This window comes from Phascolarctos cinereus, unplaced genomic scaffold, assembly GCF_003287225.1.
Source record: "Phascolarctos cinereus isolate Bilbo 61053 unplaced genomic scaffold, phaCin_HiC Scaffold_4;HRSCAF=312, whole genome shotgun sequence".
Classification (NCBI taxonomy): Eukaryota; Metazoa; Chordata; class Mammalia; order Diprotodontia; family Phascolarctidae; genus Phascolarctos; species Phascolarctos cinereus.
This window is the reverse complement of record NW_027555847.1, coordinates 77090626-77105242: the sequence shown is the minus strand read 5'-3', so window position 1 is coordinate 77105242 and position 14617 is coordinate 77090626. Positions and strand designations below refer to the sequence as shown.

The 14617-nt window shown below is 35.8% G+C and overlaps 1 protein-coding gene across 1 annotated transcript in view; it reads left to right on the top strand.

The window, feature by feature from the left end:
* The first annotated feature begins 13890 nt into the window (after positions 1-13890).
* ABCA13 (ATP binding cassette subfamily A member 13) overlaps positions 13891-14617 on the top strand; it is a 482687-nt gene continuing 481960 nt past the window's right edge. Inside the window, 1 exon segment of the mRNA XM_078151686.1 lies at positions 13891-13899. Coding sequence (XP_078007812.1) covers positions 13891-13899 — 9 coding nt within the window.

The window sequence follows — 14617 nt, the reverse complement described above, 5'->3', positions numbered from 1 at the left end:
GTCTTTCCCATTCTATTGTTTCCTTCTATTTCTTTGCATTGCTCATTTAAGAAAACCTTATCTCGCCTTGCTGTTCTCTGGAATTCTGTATTCAGTTGGGTATATTTTTCTCTTTCTCCTTTCCCTTTCCCTTTCCTGCTTCCCTCAGCTATTTGTAAAGCCTTATCAGACAGCCATTTTACTTTCTTGCTGTTCTTTTTCTTTAAAATTTTGTTTGTTGTTGCCTGATGTACAATATTGTGAACTTCTGTTCTTCAGGCATTGTCTACCAGATCAAATCCCTTAAATCTATTCATCACTTCCACTTCATATTCATAAAGGATGTTATTTAGATCATACCTGTATGATCTGGTGGTTTTGCCCATTTCCTCCATAGTCCTTTGATGGATTGACCTGGGACCTGAGACCCAGCTATGGGTCCTTTGGGCAAAGTGTATGTAAAGACCATAGGCTATAGGATGAATTTCTGAAACCCCAGGGAAATGGATTGCAAACTGCTTTTATCTCTTTGTGGACTATTTTTACCTGGGGGTCATGGCATATGTTTTTTATTAAAGAAATTGCTAATGTTACTCCTTAGGCTCTGAGTAGGCCAGTATCACTACCTGGAACATTACCTTACCATTCTTCTTACGTTCTATTCTCTTCTTCCATATTGGTCAACTTGTTGTTCCCGGAACAGGACATCTATCTCACCTCCCTTTGCCTTTGCATTGACTGCATCCTATCCCTGGACTGTCCTCTCCAACTCTCAGGCTTCCTTTGAGATTTCACTCAAGTCCTACTTCTTCCTGGAAGTTTTTGTAGTCTTCCTTACTGCTAGTGCTATCCTCTCTAAGGTTTTACTTTCTGTTTACTCGCCATTTTCTTATAGATTGTCTCCCCCATTAGATTGTAAGTTCTTTGAGGGTGGGGTTGTTTTCACTTTTTCTTTCTACCCTTAGCACTTAACACCATGCCTGGTACATAGTAACTGCTTAATAAAACCTTGTTGATTGATATGTAAGGATAGTTATGTAGCTGAAGAAGCTCATCTCTGGGGGCAACTTTCCTTGCAGAAAATAGGACTGTTTACTCAGCAGTTTCCTTAGAATCTAGAATATAATGTTTAGCAATGTCCTCTTTGATTCTTATCCTACTGTCAACCCCAATATCTCATTGCTTTACATCATCCCAGCTTCTATGTCCTTCCACATCTGTTCTCTTCATTTTTTGCTTTCATTCTTCTCTTTGACCTTTACTTTGCCCTATTTTTCTTCTGATCCCTGTTTACCATTCTCCCAACCAATGAATAGTAGTGGGGTTTTGATATAGGGGAAAGAGCTCTGACCTTGGATTCATGAGCCATGACTTTGAATCCTTTTTCTTTTACTTCCTCAGTATGTTACCTTGTGTAAATCACTTACTTTGTCTAGCCCTCAGTTTCCTCATCTTTAAAATGAGGCGTTTGGACTAGATGACCTCCAAAGCCCTTTCCAACTCTAAGTCTATAGAGGTATGATTTGTAATCTGCCAGTAACTCCATTTCTGCCCTTTCCTCAAGGAAAGGGGGCAGATAATAAAATTAGCATTTATATAGTACTTTATATGCATCCCTTCCTTTAATCCTCACACTACTTTTACTCAGCCCCTATTTGTTTTTCAGTCCATTCCAGACCAGTAAAGTTTAATTAGCGCGTGTAAGGGTCAAAAATGTGTTGGTGTCAGGGATCCAAAGACCATGCGAAATAAAATGGGAAAAGAAAAGTTCTTGCCCCGGGGGGGGGGGTTGCTTATAGTCTAGGTGGTGGGGAGGGAAAGGACCGCACAGGTAATCAGGAAAGGCTTCCTGTAGGAGAAAGCAAAGCAGCTGAGTCCTATGGGCCTCTTAGGCCCCTGGCTTCTAAGAGGAGGAAATGTATTCCAGGATTGAGGGACAGCCCGAGCAGAAATCTGTGTTGGCCAAAGTCCTTTTAGTATTGTTGGAAGCCAATAGGTTTTTCTCCAGACTATGTTTAGCAACTTTTAAAGGAATAATCACATTTTAAAAAGTTAAGTTTAATTTAAATTTCTCCTCAAGGGCAAGCCCCTCAATGTCCAGCTATGTAATCTTGGGAAAGTCACTTAACTTTCCTCAGTCTTCATTTTCTCAACTATAAAATAGGCAGAATATTTTCTCTACTATCTCATGGGGTTGTAAAGAAAAGACTCTGTAGAGTTTAAAACTCTACACTATCTAAATATGAATTTATTATCACTGTCAGGACTATTATTTCTGAGTTTTGAGATCACAGATTCATAAAATCCTAGAATTTTAGAGCTGGAAGAAATAAAGTAATTGAGGCCTTAGAAAGGTTAAGTGATTTGCTTAAGATCACACAATTGAGGAGGGGCCTATGTAAACTTTTCAATCCTTAGCTTAATCAATACCAGGTTTCCCTGATCTCGTCATTCTGACACAACTCCGAACTAATGATCATTTTATATAGAAATTCAATTTTTACAAAATACCTTTGAGAAAACGTTTTGCTGGAAAATGAAGAAAGAACTACTTGTAGAAAGTGGCATTATGTGTTATTATTGATGGAAAAGGAAATAGTATATCAATAGTTGCAAGTTCTCGGATTGGCTTATTATTTCCAAAAGGCTCATCTGATAATGTCTCAAAACATATGGAAGAAAAGTTCTGTAATAGTTTCATCTCCAATGTAATGGATCTACTGTATTAGACTCTATTAAGGGTCATTCTCTTTTTATAAAGTTTGCTTCTCAATTTTATTTGTTAAAGTGCTACTTAAAGGATGAGAGCTGAGTTTTTCCCATTTCTGTCTCACATTACTGTTACTTGTACAGCTCCCACTTGGGCATATGTGATTTAAAGTTAATTCAGAAATCAAGGTAATTTCTCTCTCTCCATTGCACTTCTCCTTCTCCTCCCTCCCTAACCTATTTCTCCTGAATTTCCTCCCCTTCCAAATCTGCTAATAGCTGATGAAATAATCTGTGGCCTCTTGAAGAATCTTGTTGATGATTTTACTTTTGCCCCATCGTGGTATTATAGAAAAAGTACCTGAATTGGAGCTATAGGAGCCAGGCTTGAATTCTAACTCTGCTATTGACCACCTGGGAGATCTTGGGCAGATTGCTTACCCTGGCTAATGCTTTTTGTTCATCTATAGAAGGAAGAGATAGATAGGCCTTTGGCCCATGAGGTCCCTTTAAACTTCAAATCTATGATCTTCAGTGATTTTCCTGACTTTTACAGTCACATGCTTTTGATATTGTCATGAACTTACAAAGTGGCATTTTTCTTAAAAAAAGTTGTTGATGCTTTTTGTCCTTATAACTCAGTCATTTCTGGAAACTGTCCCCTCTCCCCCTCCAGGGAGTTCTCTCTTGTGATATATAAACATAGCTAAGCAAAAATACCATATAATGACTGCATGTACAGCTCTCTATCTTGGTAGTTCTTCTTCCTCTCTAGTCTGAGGAGGGAGGTACATTTCGTTATCAATTTCCTGCAATCACCATTTTTAATGGTTTTACAAATACTCAGAATTTGGATTTCTTTTTAGTGATCTTTCCATTTACACTGCAGTCATTGTATGCATTGTACTTTCTGGTTCTGTTTTTTGCATTCAATTTCAGCTCATACAGGGCTCATATTTCTCTGAATTCCTCGTACTCGTCCCTTTTTAGTGTACAATAGACTTCTGTTTATTCATGTTACTGTACATAAACACCATAATGTTTTTATCAATTCACCTGACATTTTCTGTCAATGATATCATGTACTAAAGTATGAGCTACTCAATGAGATTAGTAGTTCCTTGTGGGAGCAAAGGCTGACATATTTCCTATGTAATTCCTGTAATGCTTAGCATAGTGTTAGTACATTGCACATTTTCAATAAATTCCATTGTTTTATAGACAGAATAAAAATAACATCTTGCATATGCTTTTTCTTTTTAGGTTCTCCCAATTCTGCTTTCTCAAGGGTAAGTATTTGACTGAATTTTGAGACTGATTCATGGAATGATATAGATTATTCTTTAGGGTATAGATTTTAATTTGTTCTTTGTGATATAGATTTTAGAAAAGAAACTAATGATACATTTACATGGTACTTTAAGAAATGAAAATACATGTTCTTCATAACTTCCGAGATAACTAGCACAATGATCATTAGCTTCTCCCAATTCTGTAGATGTGGAAAGGAAGCTTACAGAGGTTACACAATTTATCTGTGGTCATATAGCACATATTGATACCACGTTGGAATCCACATTTCCCAACCCCAAGTCCAGTGACCTTTCCATGACATCACGCTATGTCCAAAACTAGATTTGAGGAGAAAACCTGACTTCCTCAGTGATTTAGCTATGGAATTTCAAGATATATTTTAATTAATTCAAACAAAATCTTCATTCTGGCCAGATTTCATTTAATGGCCAATTGTTATTCATTGAAGTCTATATCTATATGCAATGAATTTGTAATTTCAGATCTTCACTCCAACCAAAATCTATATTGTTTTGATATCCTTCTGTCCAAGAGGATGAGAAAAAAATGTATATGATTATTTTAACCACTGAAGCTTTAAGGTGAAAAAATGAAGGGAAAATGAATTTTTTAAATTAGTGTTTTATCGATACGTTTTTTTCTTATATTACTGCCATTAGCCTTCTCATCCTCAATAAAACTGTCCCTGATAATGAAGAAGCAAAACTGAGCAAAGCAAACCAGTATACTAGCCATGCCTGACAAGCGTGCCTCATTTGACAGCAATATCCCACTGACTTTCTGCCAAAAAAGGGAAATCCTATCTCAATGTCACTCTGCAATCAAGATTGGCTCCTGTATTGATCAGAGTTCTGATGTTTCTCAATGCTGTATTACTTACATTACTGTGGTCACTGTTTTGATTGTATTCCTCATTTTGTTTATGCAACTCTATATCAGTTCATGCAAAATTTTCCAGGTTTCTCTGAATTATTCATATTTGTCATTAAAAAAAATTCATTATGTAGCATGGTTTATTCAGCCATTCCTTAATAGATGGGCATCCACTTTAAGTTATGGGCTCTTATAAAAAGTGCTGCTATTTTTTGGGCAGATATTAGACTTTCCCACTTGCCTTTGACTTCCTTGGGGCATATGCCCAATAACTGTATTATTGGGTCAATGTGGATGCACAATTTAGTGACTTTTGTAGTATAATCTGCACTCCACCCACCCCAGGAATGCCTCTTTCAACAGTTAATTAGTGCACTTGTATTTCCAGAACCCCTCCAACACTTATTATTTTCATTTTTGGTTGTATTTGATAGTCTAATTGGTATGAAGTGAAAACTCAAAGGTGTATTAATTTGTATTTCTTTTATTATTAATGATTTGGAGGATTCTCTCATATAGTTATTGATAAATAATGTTTCTTCTTTTAAAAATTGCTAGCTGTACATGGTGGTACACTCCTATAATTCCTGCCACTGAGGAGGCTGAGGTTGATGGCTGGCTTGACCTTAGGAGATATTGGATGTATATATAAATGTGTGTATGTGTGTGTGTGTGTGTGTGTGTGTGTTTGTGTGTATGTATGTATATATATATGTATATATACATTTTATATATAAATTAAATTTTATCTTTGGTTCCTCAGCACTGAGCCCAGTGTTTGTTACATAAAAGGTACTTAATAAATGCATGATTTATTCATTGGTTGACAGCCTTTGTGCTTTACTGGTATCCACATAGTGTCAAGAAATCTAAAGGAAAATCTCTACTATGTTGAGCAGACTATGATGGATTTATATGAGGATATGGATAAGAGTTTCATAAGATAGGCAGGTATGGATGGGCTATAATCTGGCCTGTTCAAAGGAGTAGCTACATCACTGAGATCCCAGATCCATCATGGTATCAAAATATTTAACTGAAAAAAGCTGTGTCAGTCTTACCTCCTGAGCTAGACTTAAGCTCAAATCTAAGGAAGTATATAGATTAATCCACAACCTCTTGCTCCCAGTAGTAAGATTCAGAATTGTATTAGGCTATTTTGGGGCATTTTTTTCTTATTCACTCTAGATTCCTTTTATTATCTCTTTACCCTCTTGTTCTATGTCTAGAAAGTTTTCTTTCATGATGTGTGGCAATATATCTAGACTATTTTGAAAAGAAAATTGGTAATGGTTTTCAGGGAGTCCAGTGGTTTTTAAGTTGTATTTTTTTCTAGGTTAGTTATTTTTGATAAGAGAGAGCTTAAATTTTTTTCTTTTCTCAATCTTTTGACTTTTAAAAATTGTCCTGTCTCATCAAATTCCATTTGATGCATTCTAATTTTCTGAGTCTGCTGCTTAGGTAAGGGTTTATATCTCTTGTACTGGTAAATGATAAATTTAAGAAAAGTTTTGCTGATAAGTCTCATTCCAAATTTTTCTTCCATAGTTCTGATTTCTTTTCAAATTCTTTATTCTAGCACTGTCATTTCATCTATAACACCATTTTAAATAAAAAAAACCCTTTTGATTCATTTTCCTTAGGAATACTAATTGACCTTGTGGCCAAGCTTTATTTTACTTTGAGGCTTTGCTTGTAGATGTTTTGAAGTTTTTATCCTATTCTGAATTTGTGTCTAAAATGTCCCTGATATCATAATAGTTCATTATAATTAGTCTCTTTTTAAAATTGATTTGTTGACTAATTCTTCTCCTATTTTCCCCAGATTGGCACTTTGTGTTAGGGGCAGCTTCCTTGAATTTTTGGAGGGAATGGCAAAGCCTTGTATGGTCCTGGTTTGTTGTCTGGAGTCCTGCTATTGCCTTCTCTGGGTACTGAATGTTGTATTCTCTAAAGACCACAGGGGCAGCTTGGGTCAGGGAGGTATATGTTTTTTATAGGCCTTAAGTGGTTTTATCTAAAGCATGGTCTGATTATTGTCTTCCTGGATTTTCTAGGCTCCAGACCCTAATTTGGCATCTACTTAGCCCAATTATAGACTAGCTCCTGGAGCTTGGTTTACTTGCTGGCCCTACCTTTGGTCAGCTATTTGGACACATCTGCAAGTTCAGAACTCCAAAACTGTTGGTCTCACCCGAACTTAATGCTAGGCTCTGAGGACATGATCTCACTCTTTGATTGGAGCTACTGTATTACCCAAGATGATTTTTTTCTAAAATATAAAGCAAACAAAATCATTTTTTAAAAATCGTAATAATACAGTCTTTTGATCTGTCATCTTTCTGGGACCACCAATGAAAAATCATTCCACAGATATTTTCTAAGGATAATAGAGCTATTATATTGCTAGACAGTTATAGATCTCATTCTAAAGGAGCAGGTTCAGTAAATAGGAGTATTTTAACCAAACATTAACTCTCTATATTTGCTATCAATCTAAGAGAAAACACCAACTATCAAAGACGTGCAGTAAACCATAGGCATTTGAAAACCAACCTTGTGGCCTCTTTAGGCCTCTAGAATATATTTGGAATAGATTAATCCCACAAGAATTCAAAATAAAAAAGTATCAAAATAGCATACTAAAATGTTGACTGTGAAGAAACAAGTCTTCAGCACATAGCAATAAAGGAATGTGACCAAGGCCCATGGCTAACAAACTGTGGTTTCTTAGTGCCAATGAATCAAATCATCCTGGGCTTGAAAGTAATAAGGGCAAGTTGAATTTTTGCATGTGCAAATGCTGTAGGTTACCACAAAATAAATTATGTGGTGATAGGGAAATTTCATCACTCTAAGTCTTATACAGGTGCTTTGCCTTTTGATTACAGAGCACAAACTAATGCCAATATATTACAACTATTAACTTATGAATTTTAATATTTATTATGCCATTTTTATATATCCTATCATCTTTTATATCATCAATTAAAGATCATTTTTATAGGCTTGCTAGAGCGTAGAAAAGCTGTTATGTTACTAGATCATTGTAGAGTCTGACCTAATGAAGCAGACCATGTTAGTGACTGGGAATATGTTTTACTCTTTCCTTGTTCCCAATACTAGCTCACTTAGCCGACCTCTGGACAAGAGAATTATTCAGACTATGAGATGTTATTGTAGAAGAGATTTCAAGGTAAAGCTGGAGTATCAGGTAGAGACTATGTAGCTGTTTTAACCCATTATAATTTTAAAGATACAGTTTTTAATGTTGCTTATGTCTAGAATTCTGTTCAAAGTCAAACATTAGGGAGAGTTTAGAGGAAGCTGTGTCCCCGTCTCACGTCAGTAAAAGTGTCATCAGAGATTACTTCTTTAATCAATCATTTAATGTTGGAGCTGGAAGAAACTTTGCAAATTATCTAGTCCAACCCTCTCATTTTGAAGATCAGGAAAATGAGACTTAGAGAGAAATAAATTAAAGCCAGGGCCAAAACTCAACTTTTATTGCCTCCCAGCCCAGGCTTTCCTCTATAGCTCATTAGCTCTTCTGATACTGATGACTTTTCAGACTTTGGAATAAACCATTCCCTAAACACCTGAGCATAAGTTCTTAAAATGAAAGAGAGGAAGGGAGAAAGAGAGAGAGAGAGAGTGACACAGAGAGAGAGAGACAGAGAGACAGAGACAGAGAGACAGAAAGAGAGAGAGTGTTTTTACATGCAACAAAGTACAAGAGGCCTAGAAGTTGGGGATGTAAGTTGACTAGAGCATCTCTGTGCTCCCTTGTTTGATAACAGACACATAGGTATTTTAATAATGCTGACAAGGCAGAAGACTGATAAAAGCAGCAGTGAAGATGTCGGTTTTTTGGAGAGCAAGAATACTGCTACCTATCATCTTCATCTTCAACTTATCACAATAATTTTTGTGCATACCAAGAAAACCACTTGCTTCAGCCTTTGATTTGCTAATTAGTTTAATGGATAGGTAGCCTTATTACTGTCTGGAGGAGACACCGCTACAATGCTTCATTCTATCTCTGTGAGAAAGAGGCCCACAGCCAAAAAGTAAGCTGGCATCAGAAACACAGTGAAGAGTTTCTTTGTTCTGTCCCTTCTATATCCACCCCCACCAGAAGTTACATCTTCAGCACATCCCAATAATTCATGCTCTGAAATGGTCATCAAGGGAAAGTTAAATTATAATAAGAGTCACCCAAGAGTTATATCCAGGTTTTTAGAATCTATTAAGATTCATCATCTATTTAAAACCACTGCTCATGAGTCCTATTTTCCTATGACCCTGCCAGCTATAAGCCAGAATTCAATTTGATGACATTATGCCAAGAAAAAGGGCATTTATTTGAAATACCATGCAAGGTAAATTGCCGAAGGATTATTCAAGGAGGAGAATAGATAGTGATTTACATAGAGCTTAAAGTTTGCAAAGCACTTTATATATTTTATTTCATTTGGTCCTCACAATCACCCTTTGAAGTTGGTGCTATCGTTATCCTTATTTTATAGATAATGAAACTAGGGTTGAGGGAAGTTAAGTGTTTTTCTTATGGTCACACTAGTAGTAAGTGTCTGAAGCAGAATTCTGTCAGGTCTTCCTGATTCCAACTTTAGCACTCTATCCAATATGTCAACCTATTTTTTACCACCTATTTCTCAAAACCATTTCCTCACATACCTCTAGCACCAGGATGGTCCAAGACTGTGTCTCTGAATCCATATTGTGCAGTCATCTTTATGCCATATTTCTTTTTTTAAAAATTATTTCTTTATTAATTTATTTTGATTTATCAACAATCACTTCCATAAGCTTTTGAGTTTCAAATTTTTCTCCCCATCCCTCCCCACCTCCCTCTCCAAGACAGTGCACAATCTAATATAGGCTATACATATACATTCCTATTAAACATATTTCCATATTAGTGATATTGTAAGGAAGAATTAGAACCAATAGGAGGAAGTGCAAGAAAGAGAAAACAAAACAAAATAGAATAAAAAAAGTAGCAAATAGTATGCTTCAATCTGCATTCAAACTCCATAGTTCTTTCTTTGGATGTGGATGGCATTTTCCATCATGAGACCTTTGGAGATGTCATATTGCATTGCTGAGAAGGGCTAAGTCTATCAACATAGTCATCACATACCATGGCTGTTACGGTGTACAACGTTCTCCTGGTTCTGCTCACGTCACTCAGCATCAGTCCATGCAAGTCTTTCCAGGTTTTTCTGAAGTCCACTTGCTCATCATTTCTTATAGCACAACAGTATTCCATTACATTCATATACCACAACTTGTTCAGCCATTCCACAATTGATGGACATTTTTTCAATGTCCAATTCTTTGCCACCACAGAAAGAGCTGCTATAAATATGTTTGTACATGTGGGTCCTTTGCTAGTGAGTGTTATGTGTCTGAGGCTGAATTTGAAACTCAGGTCCTCCTGATTCCAGGGCCAGTACTCTATCCACTGTGCCAGCTAGCTGCCCCTTCATTTCTTATTCATTCATTCATTTATTTATTTATTCATTCATTCATCTATCTATCTATCTATCTATTTATTTACTCATTTATTTATTTTTTTATTTATTCATTTATTTATTCATGCTGGCTCATTAGCATAGCACAGTGATAAAGGGGACAGAAATGGTATAATGACTCGAGTGGTAGTTGAACCCTGAAGTCTAGCTGGTTAGAAGATAGTGTTGTCTTTAAGAAATTGAGTGATGAATTCCCAGGGTCTAGAAAGTACCGCTTTCCTGACTATTTGTAAAGTACTGCCATGTCATCATCTGAAGTCGAACATTGAGATGAGTGGTGAAACTGGCAAAAGCTAGATGCAAAAACAGTATAGCTTATGGGCTTTGAATCCGTTTCCCCCTCCCTCTTCACCTTACATTTCTTTCTCTGGCTTTTTCTACTCAAATTTCCCTAGCTGCTCAGGAGGCCTTCTTAGGACTTGTGGGTGGCCATGACTATACATAGAAATTTGGTAATGCAGTATCAAGCATCTCTCTCTCATTGAGTTTAGTGTTGTGAAAACTTAAAAGTTCTTTAAAGATGATCCTTACACTCCAACAACTCAGATTTATATGATGTTTTAAGGCTAAAAAACACTTACCTTATAAGAATCCTATAAGGCAAATAGTGCAAATATATTTATATTCTACAAATGAGAAAACTAAGGCACAGAAAAATGAAGTCCCTTCTTCTAGGTCACACATAGTAAGTGGCAGAGTTGGTGCCAGCAGACAAGCTCATATTCTCTGATTATTTCCACCAAGCTTATGTACAAATGTTGCAAATGTGGATAATAAGTAGGAGGAATTAAAGATAATGAAGAGTGAAATGAGCAGAACCGAGAGAACATTGTATACAGTAACACCAACATTGTTTTAAAAGCAACTTTGAACAAATAAGTCATTTTGACTATTACAAATACCCAAATTAACTGTAAAGGACATATTAAGAAAAATGATACCTGCATCAAGAGAAAGAACTGATAATAGAAGTGTGAATTAATTTTAAGCAAAGTAAACTCTCATCATAGAGGACGGATTTTGAAGAGGTGCTTAAAGGCAAAGAAAAGGGAAAAGGAAGAAGGGCAGGGGAATAGAAGCAGATTATGTCAAATGTAGAGAACTTTTCTCTCTTACTATACTCTTTTTAAAAAAGAAACAGAAAACAAAAAGAAAGAAATATATAAGAGAAGAGGATGGAGGGAAATAAAAAAATTAAGCATTGTAACTGTAATGGGATATATTAATGGGATAAATCATCTATAAAATGGAAGATATCACAAAATGTATTAGAAAGTAAAATACAACATTATATTGGTTATGAGAAACATACTTGAAATAGATACATACAAACTTAAATAAATGAACAATCATAATCTCAGACAAAGCAAGAGCAAAAATACACTTTTATCTTATTTATGTTTTAGGCAATTGGGGTTAAGTGACTTGCCCAGAGTCACACAGCTAGTAAGTGTCAAGTGTTTGATCGGAGGAAAAATAAACTTTTAAAAGAGATTAATGGGGAAAACTACATTTTGCTGATGTCTATCATAGAAAATGAAATAATATCAATAATAAATGTATATACAACAAATGACAGAATCTAAATACTTAAATGAAATGCTTCATGAGTTATAGGGAAATTTAGACAGTGCAACTATAATAATGTAGGACCTCAAATTATCTACCTCAGACTCAGTTGAATCTAACCCAAAAAATGGAGACAAAATTGGAAACTGAGGGGATTCCTATTAATTGGGGAAGGATTGAACAAATTATGGTATATGCATAAGGTAGAAAGCTATTGTGTTCTAAGAAATGATGAAAGGGATGGTTTCAAGGAAACTTTGGAAGACTTATATGAGATGAGGTAGAATGAAGTAAACGGAAACGGTAAAACAATCTATACAATTAGAATAATACTGTCAAGACAAATAACTTCAAAAAACCTAGGAACATAGATTGACACAGTGACCAACCGTGATTCCAGAGGACTAATAATGAAACATACTACTGACTTCTTGGTAGCAATTTAATAAACTCAGGGTGTTGATTGAGATTTTTTTTTTTGGACATGGCCAATGTGGGAATTTGTTTTGCTTAAATATGTGTTTGTAGATTTTCATCAAACATTGATTAAAGAGTAAAAAATCCATGCTACCAAAAAAGTGCTGCAATAAATATTTTGGTGTATATGGGCCATTTCTGTTTTGGATCTCCTTGAATTATGATGCCTACCAGTGGGACCAGTGAGTCAAAGGGTATGATTTAGTCACTTAACAAGTCACTTTAATCACAGCCTAGAGACAGCTAGGCAGCACAATGAATAGAGCCTTGGGTCTGGAGCCATGAATATCCAAGTTCTAATGTAGCCTCAGACACTTACAAGCTGTATGTCTCAGAGATATAGGTCTGACTCAGTTTCCTCAACTGTAAAATAAGGATTGTTGTAAAGGATGATATTAGATAATATTTATAAAATGTTTAGCACTGTGCCTGGCACATAGAAGGTACTTAAAGATTTCTTTCTTTCCTTCCTTCCATTTTCAAAAGCACAATTCCAAAATGCTTTCCAGAATGATTGGATTAAGCATTTCATATTAAGGAGTTATACTAACTGGAAGAAATTCAGGTATCTAAGTGGAGGTAAACATGGAGGAAAGTGTTTGGATGGAGATCAATAGAGCAATGTTATCATAGGAGAATAATAACAATCTACTTTTACAGGAAGAAAATCAATGAGGAGTGCAGGAAATAAGTTAAATGCTGACACACAGACATCATGTGGTAGAAAGGTGGGGCTTCAATTATCCAGATAACTGCTGGAGCTTGTCTCTGGCAACAACGGATCAGATAATACTTTCTTGATTTAGCCAAATGATAATTTCATTTTTCAAACTAATTGTGTGATCTGCTGTTCTCTATTGAATTCTGACCAACAAAGAAGAACTGATTGCTAAACTGAAAATGATAGGAATCATTGAAGGAAAGGGCCAAGCCATCTGACAATTTTTGATAGAAGAGATTGGAGAAAGTTTGACTTGAACACTAGATTTGGAGAGAGAAGGTATCTAAGTATTCACAGAAATAATAGATGGAGAAGTAAGGTCAGGAACAACAGAAAGTCTCAGTGATGAAGTCCTGAAGATATGATGAAAAGCAATGCCAGTGAGGAATAAAAGGGTAGTTGTCTAAAAGGCCAGTGTCAGTGTATAAGGAACTCATCAAACAACTAGGATTAGAAAAAAAAAAGTTTAGAGAAAAATAGAAGCAAAGCCAGGAAGTGGAAGATGATTACAAAAACATTGCTGGTACTGTAAGAACAGTGTCAAGAGTACTAAAAATTGAACATATGCAGAAGAGTAAAGCTATAAATAAGGAAAATTTTTTTTTGCTTCATTCTTAATTTTATTTGGGAAAACGCATCAAAGCTATGGTAGGGACTATTCTTTTGAGTTGGATGTAATAATGAAAAGAGATGACAGAGGTAAGTGGGTACAGCTCAATTTCTTTCTTTCTTTTTTTTGAGACAATGAGGGTTACGTGACTTGCCCTGGGTCACTAATAAACATCTGAAGCTGGATTTGAACTCAGTACTCATGATTTTAGGGCCAGTGCTCTATTGCCTCTGCCACCCAGCTTCCCCTTACCATTTACTTTCTGTTTAGATTCAGTTTTTTCTTTTAAGGAAGCTAATACTTAGGCTGGAAAGGATAGAATACACTGACTATTAGGGAGTTGAAACCTAAGATGAGTTAAGAGATAGGAACAAATACCTAGCTGCCCTTAAGTTTCAGTTTTTATGCCCTGCTGAACTGTGTCTTAGTTCATTAAAAGAACTGGTGCATATGGTTGCTGAGTTACTGTCCTTGATCTTTGAAAGAGTGAGGAGAACAAAAGAGGTGCTATAGGGCTAAAGAAGGGGAAAGGTTTTCCTGGTTTTCAAAAAAAGAAAGAGAATATACAGCCTCTATATAGGCCAGTGAGCTTGACTTTTGTTCTTCGTAAATGTCTAGGAAGTATCTTGAAAGGGAAGCTCAGTAAATCTCTAGAAAAGAAAACATCGATAACAAAGAAGCAATATGACCTTGTCAAAAAAAAGTCACAGCAAACCATGTTACCTATTTTGAAAAGGTTACTAAACTGGTTATTATCAATAAAACTAGACAAAGTGTACCAAATAATGTGCTTTCCCCCCCCTCTAT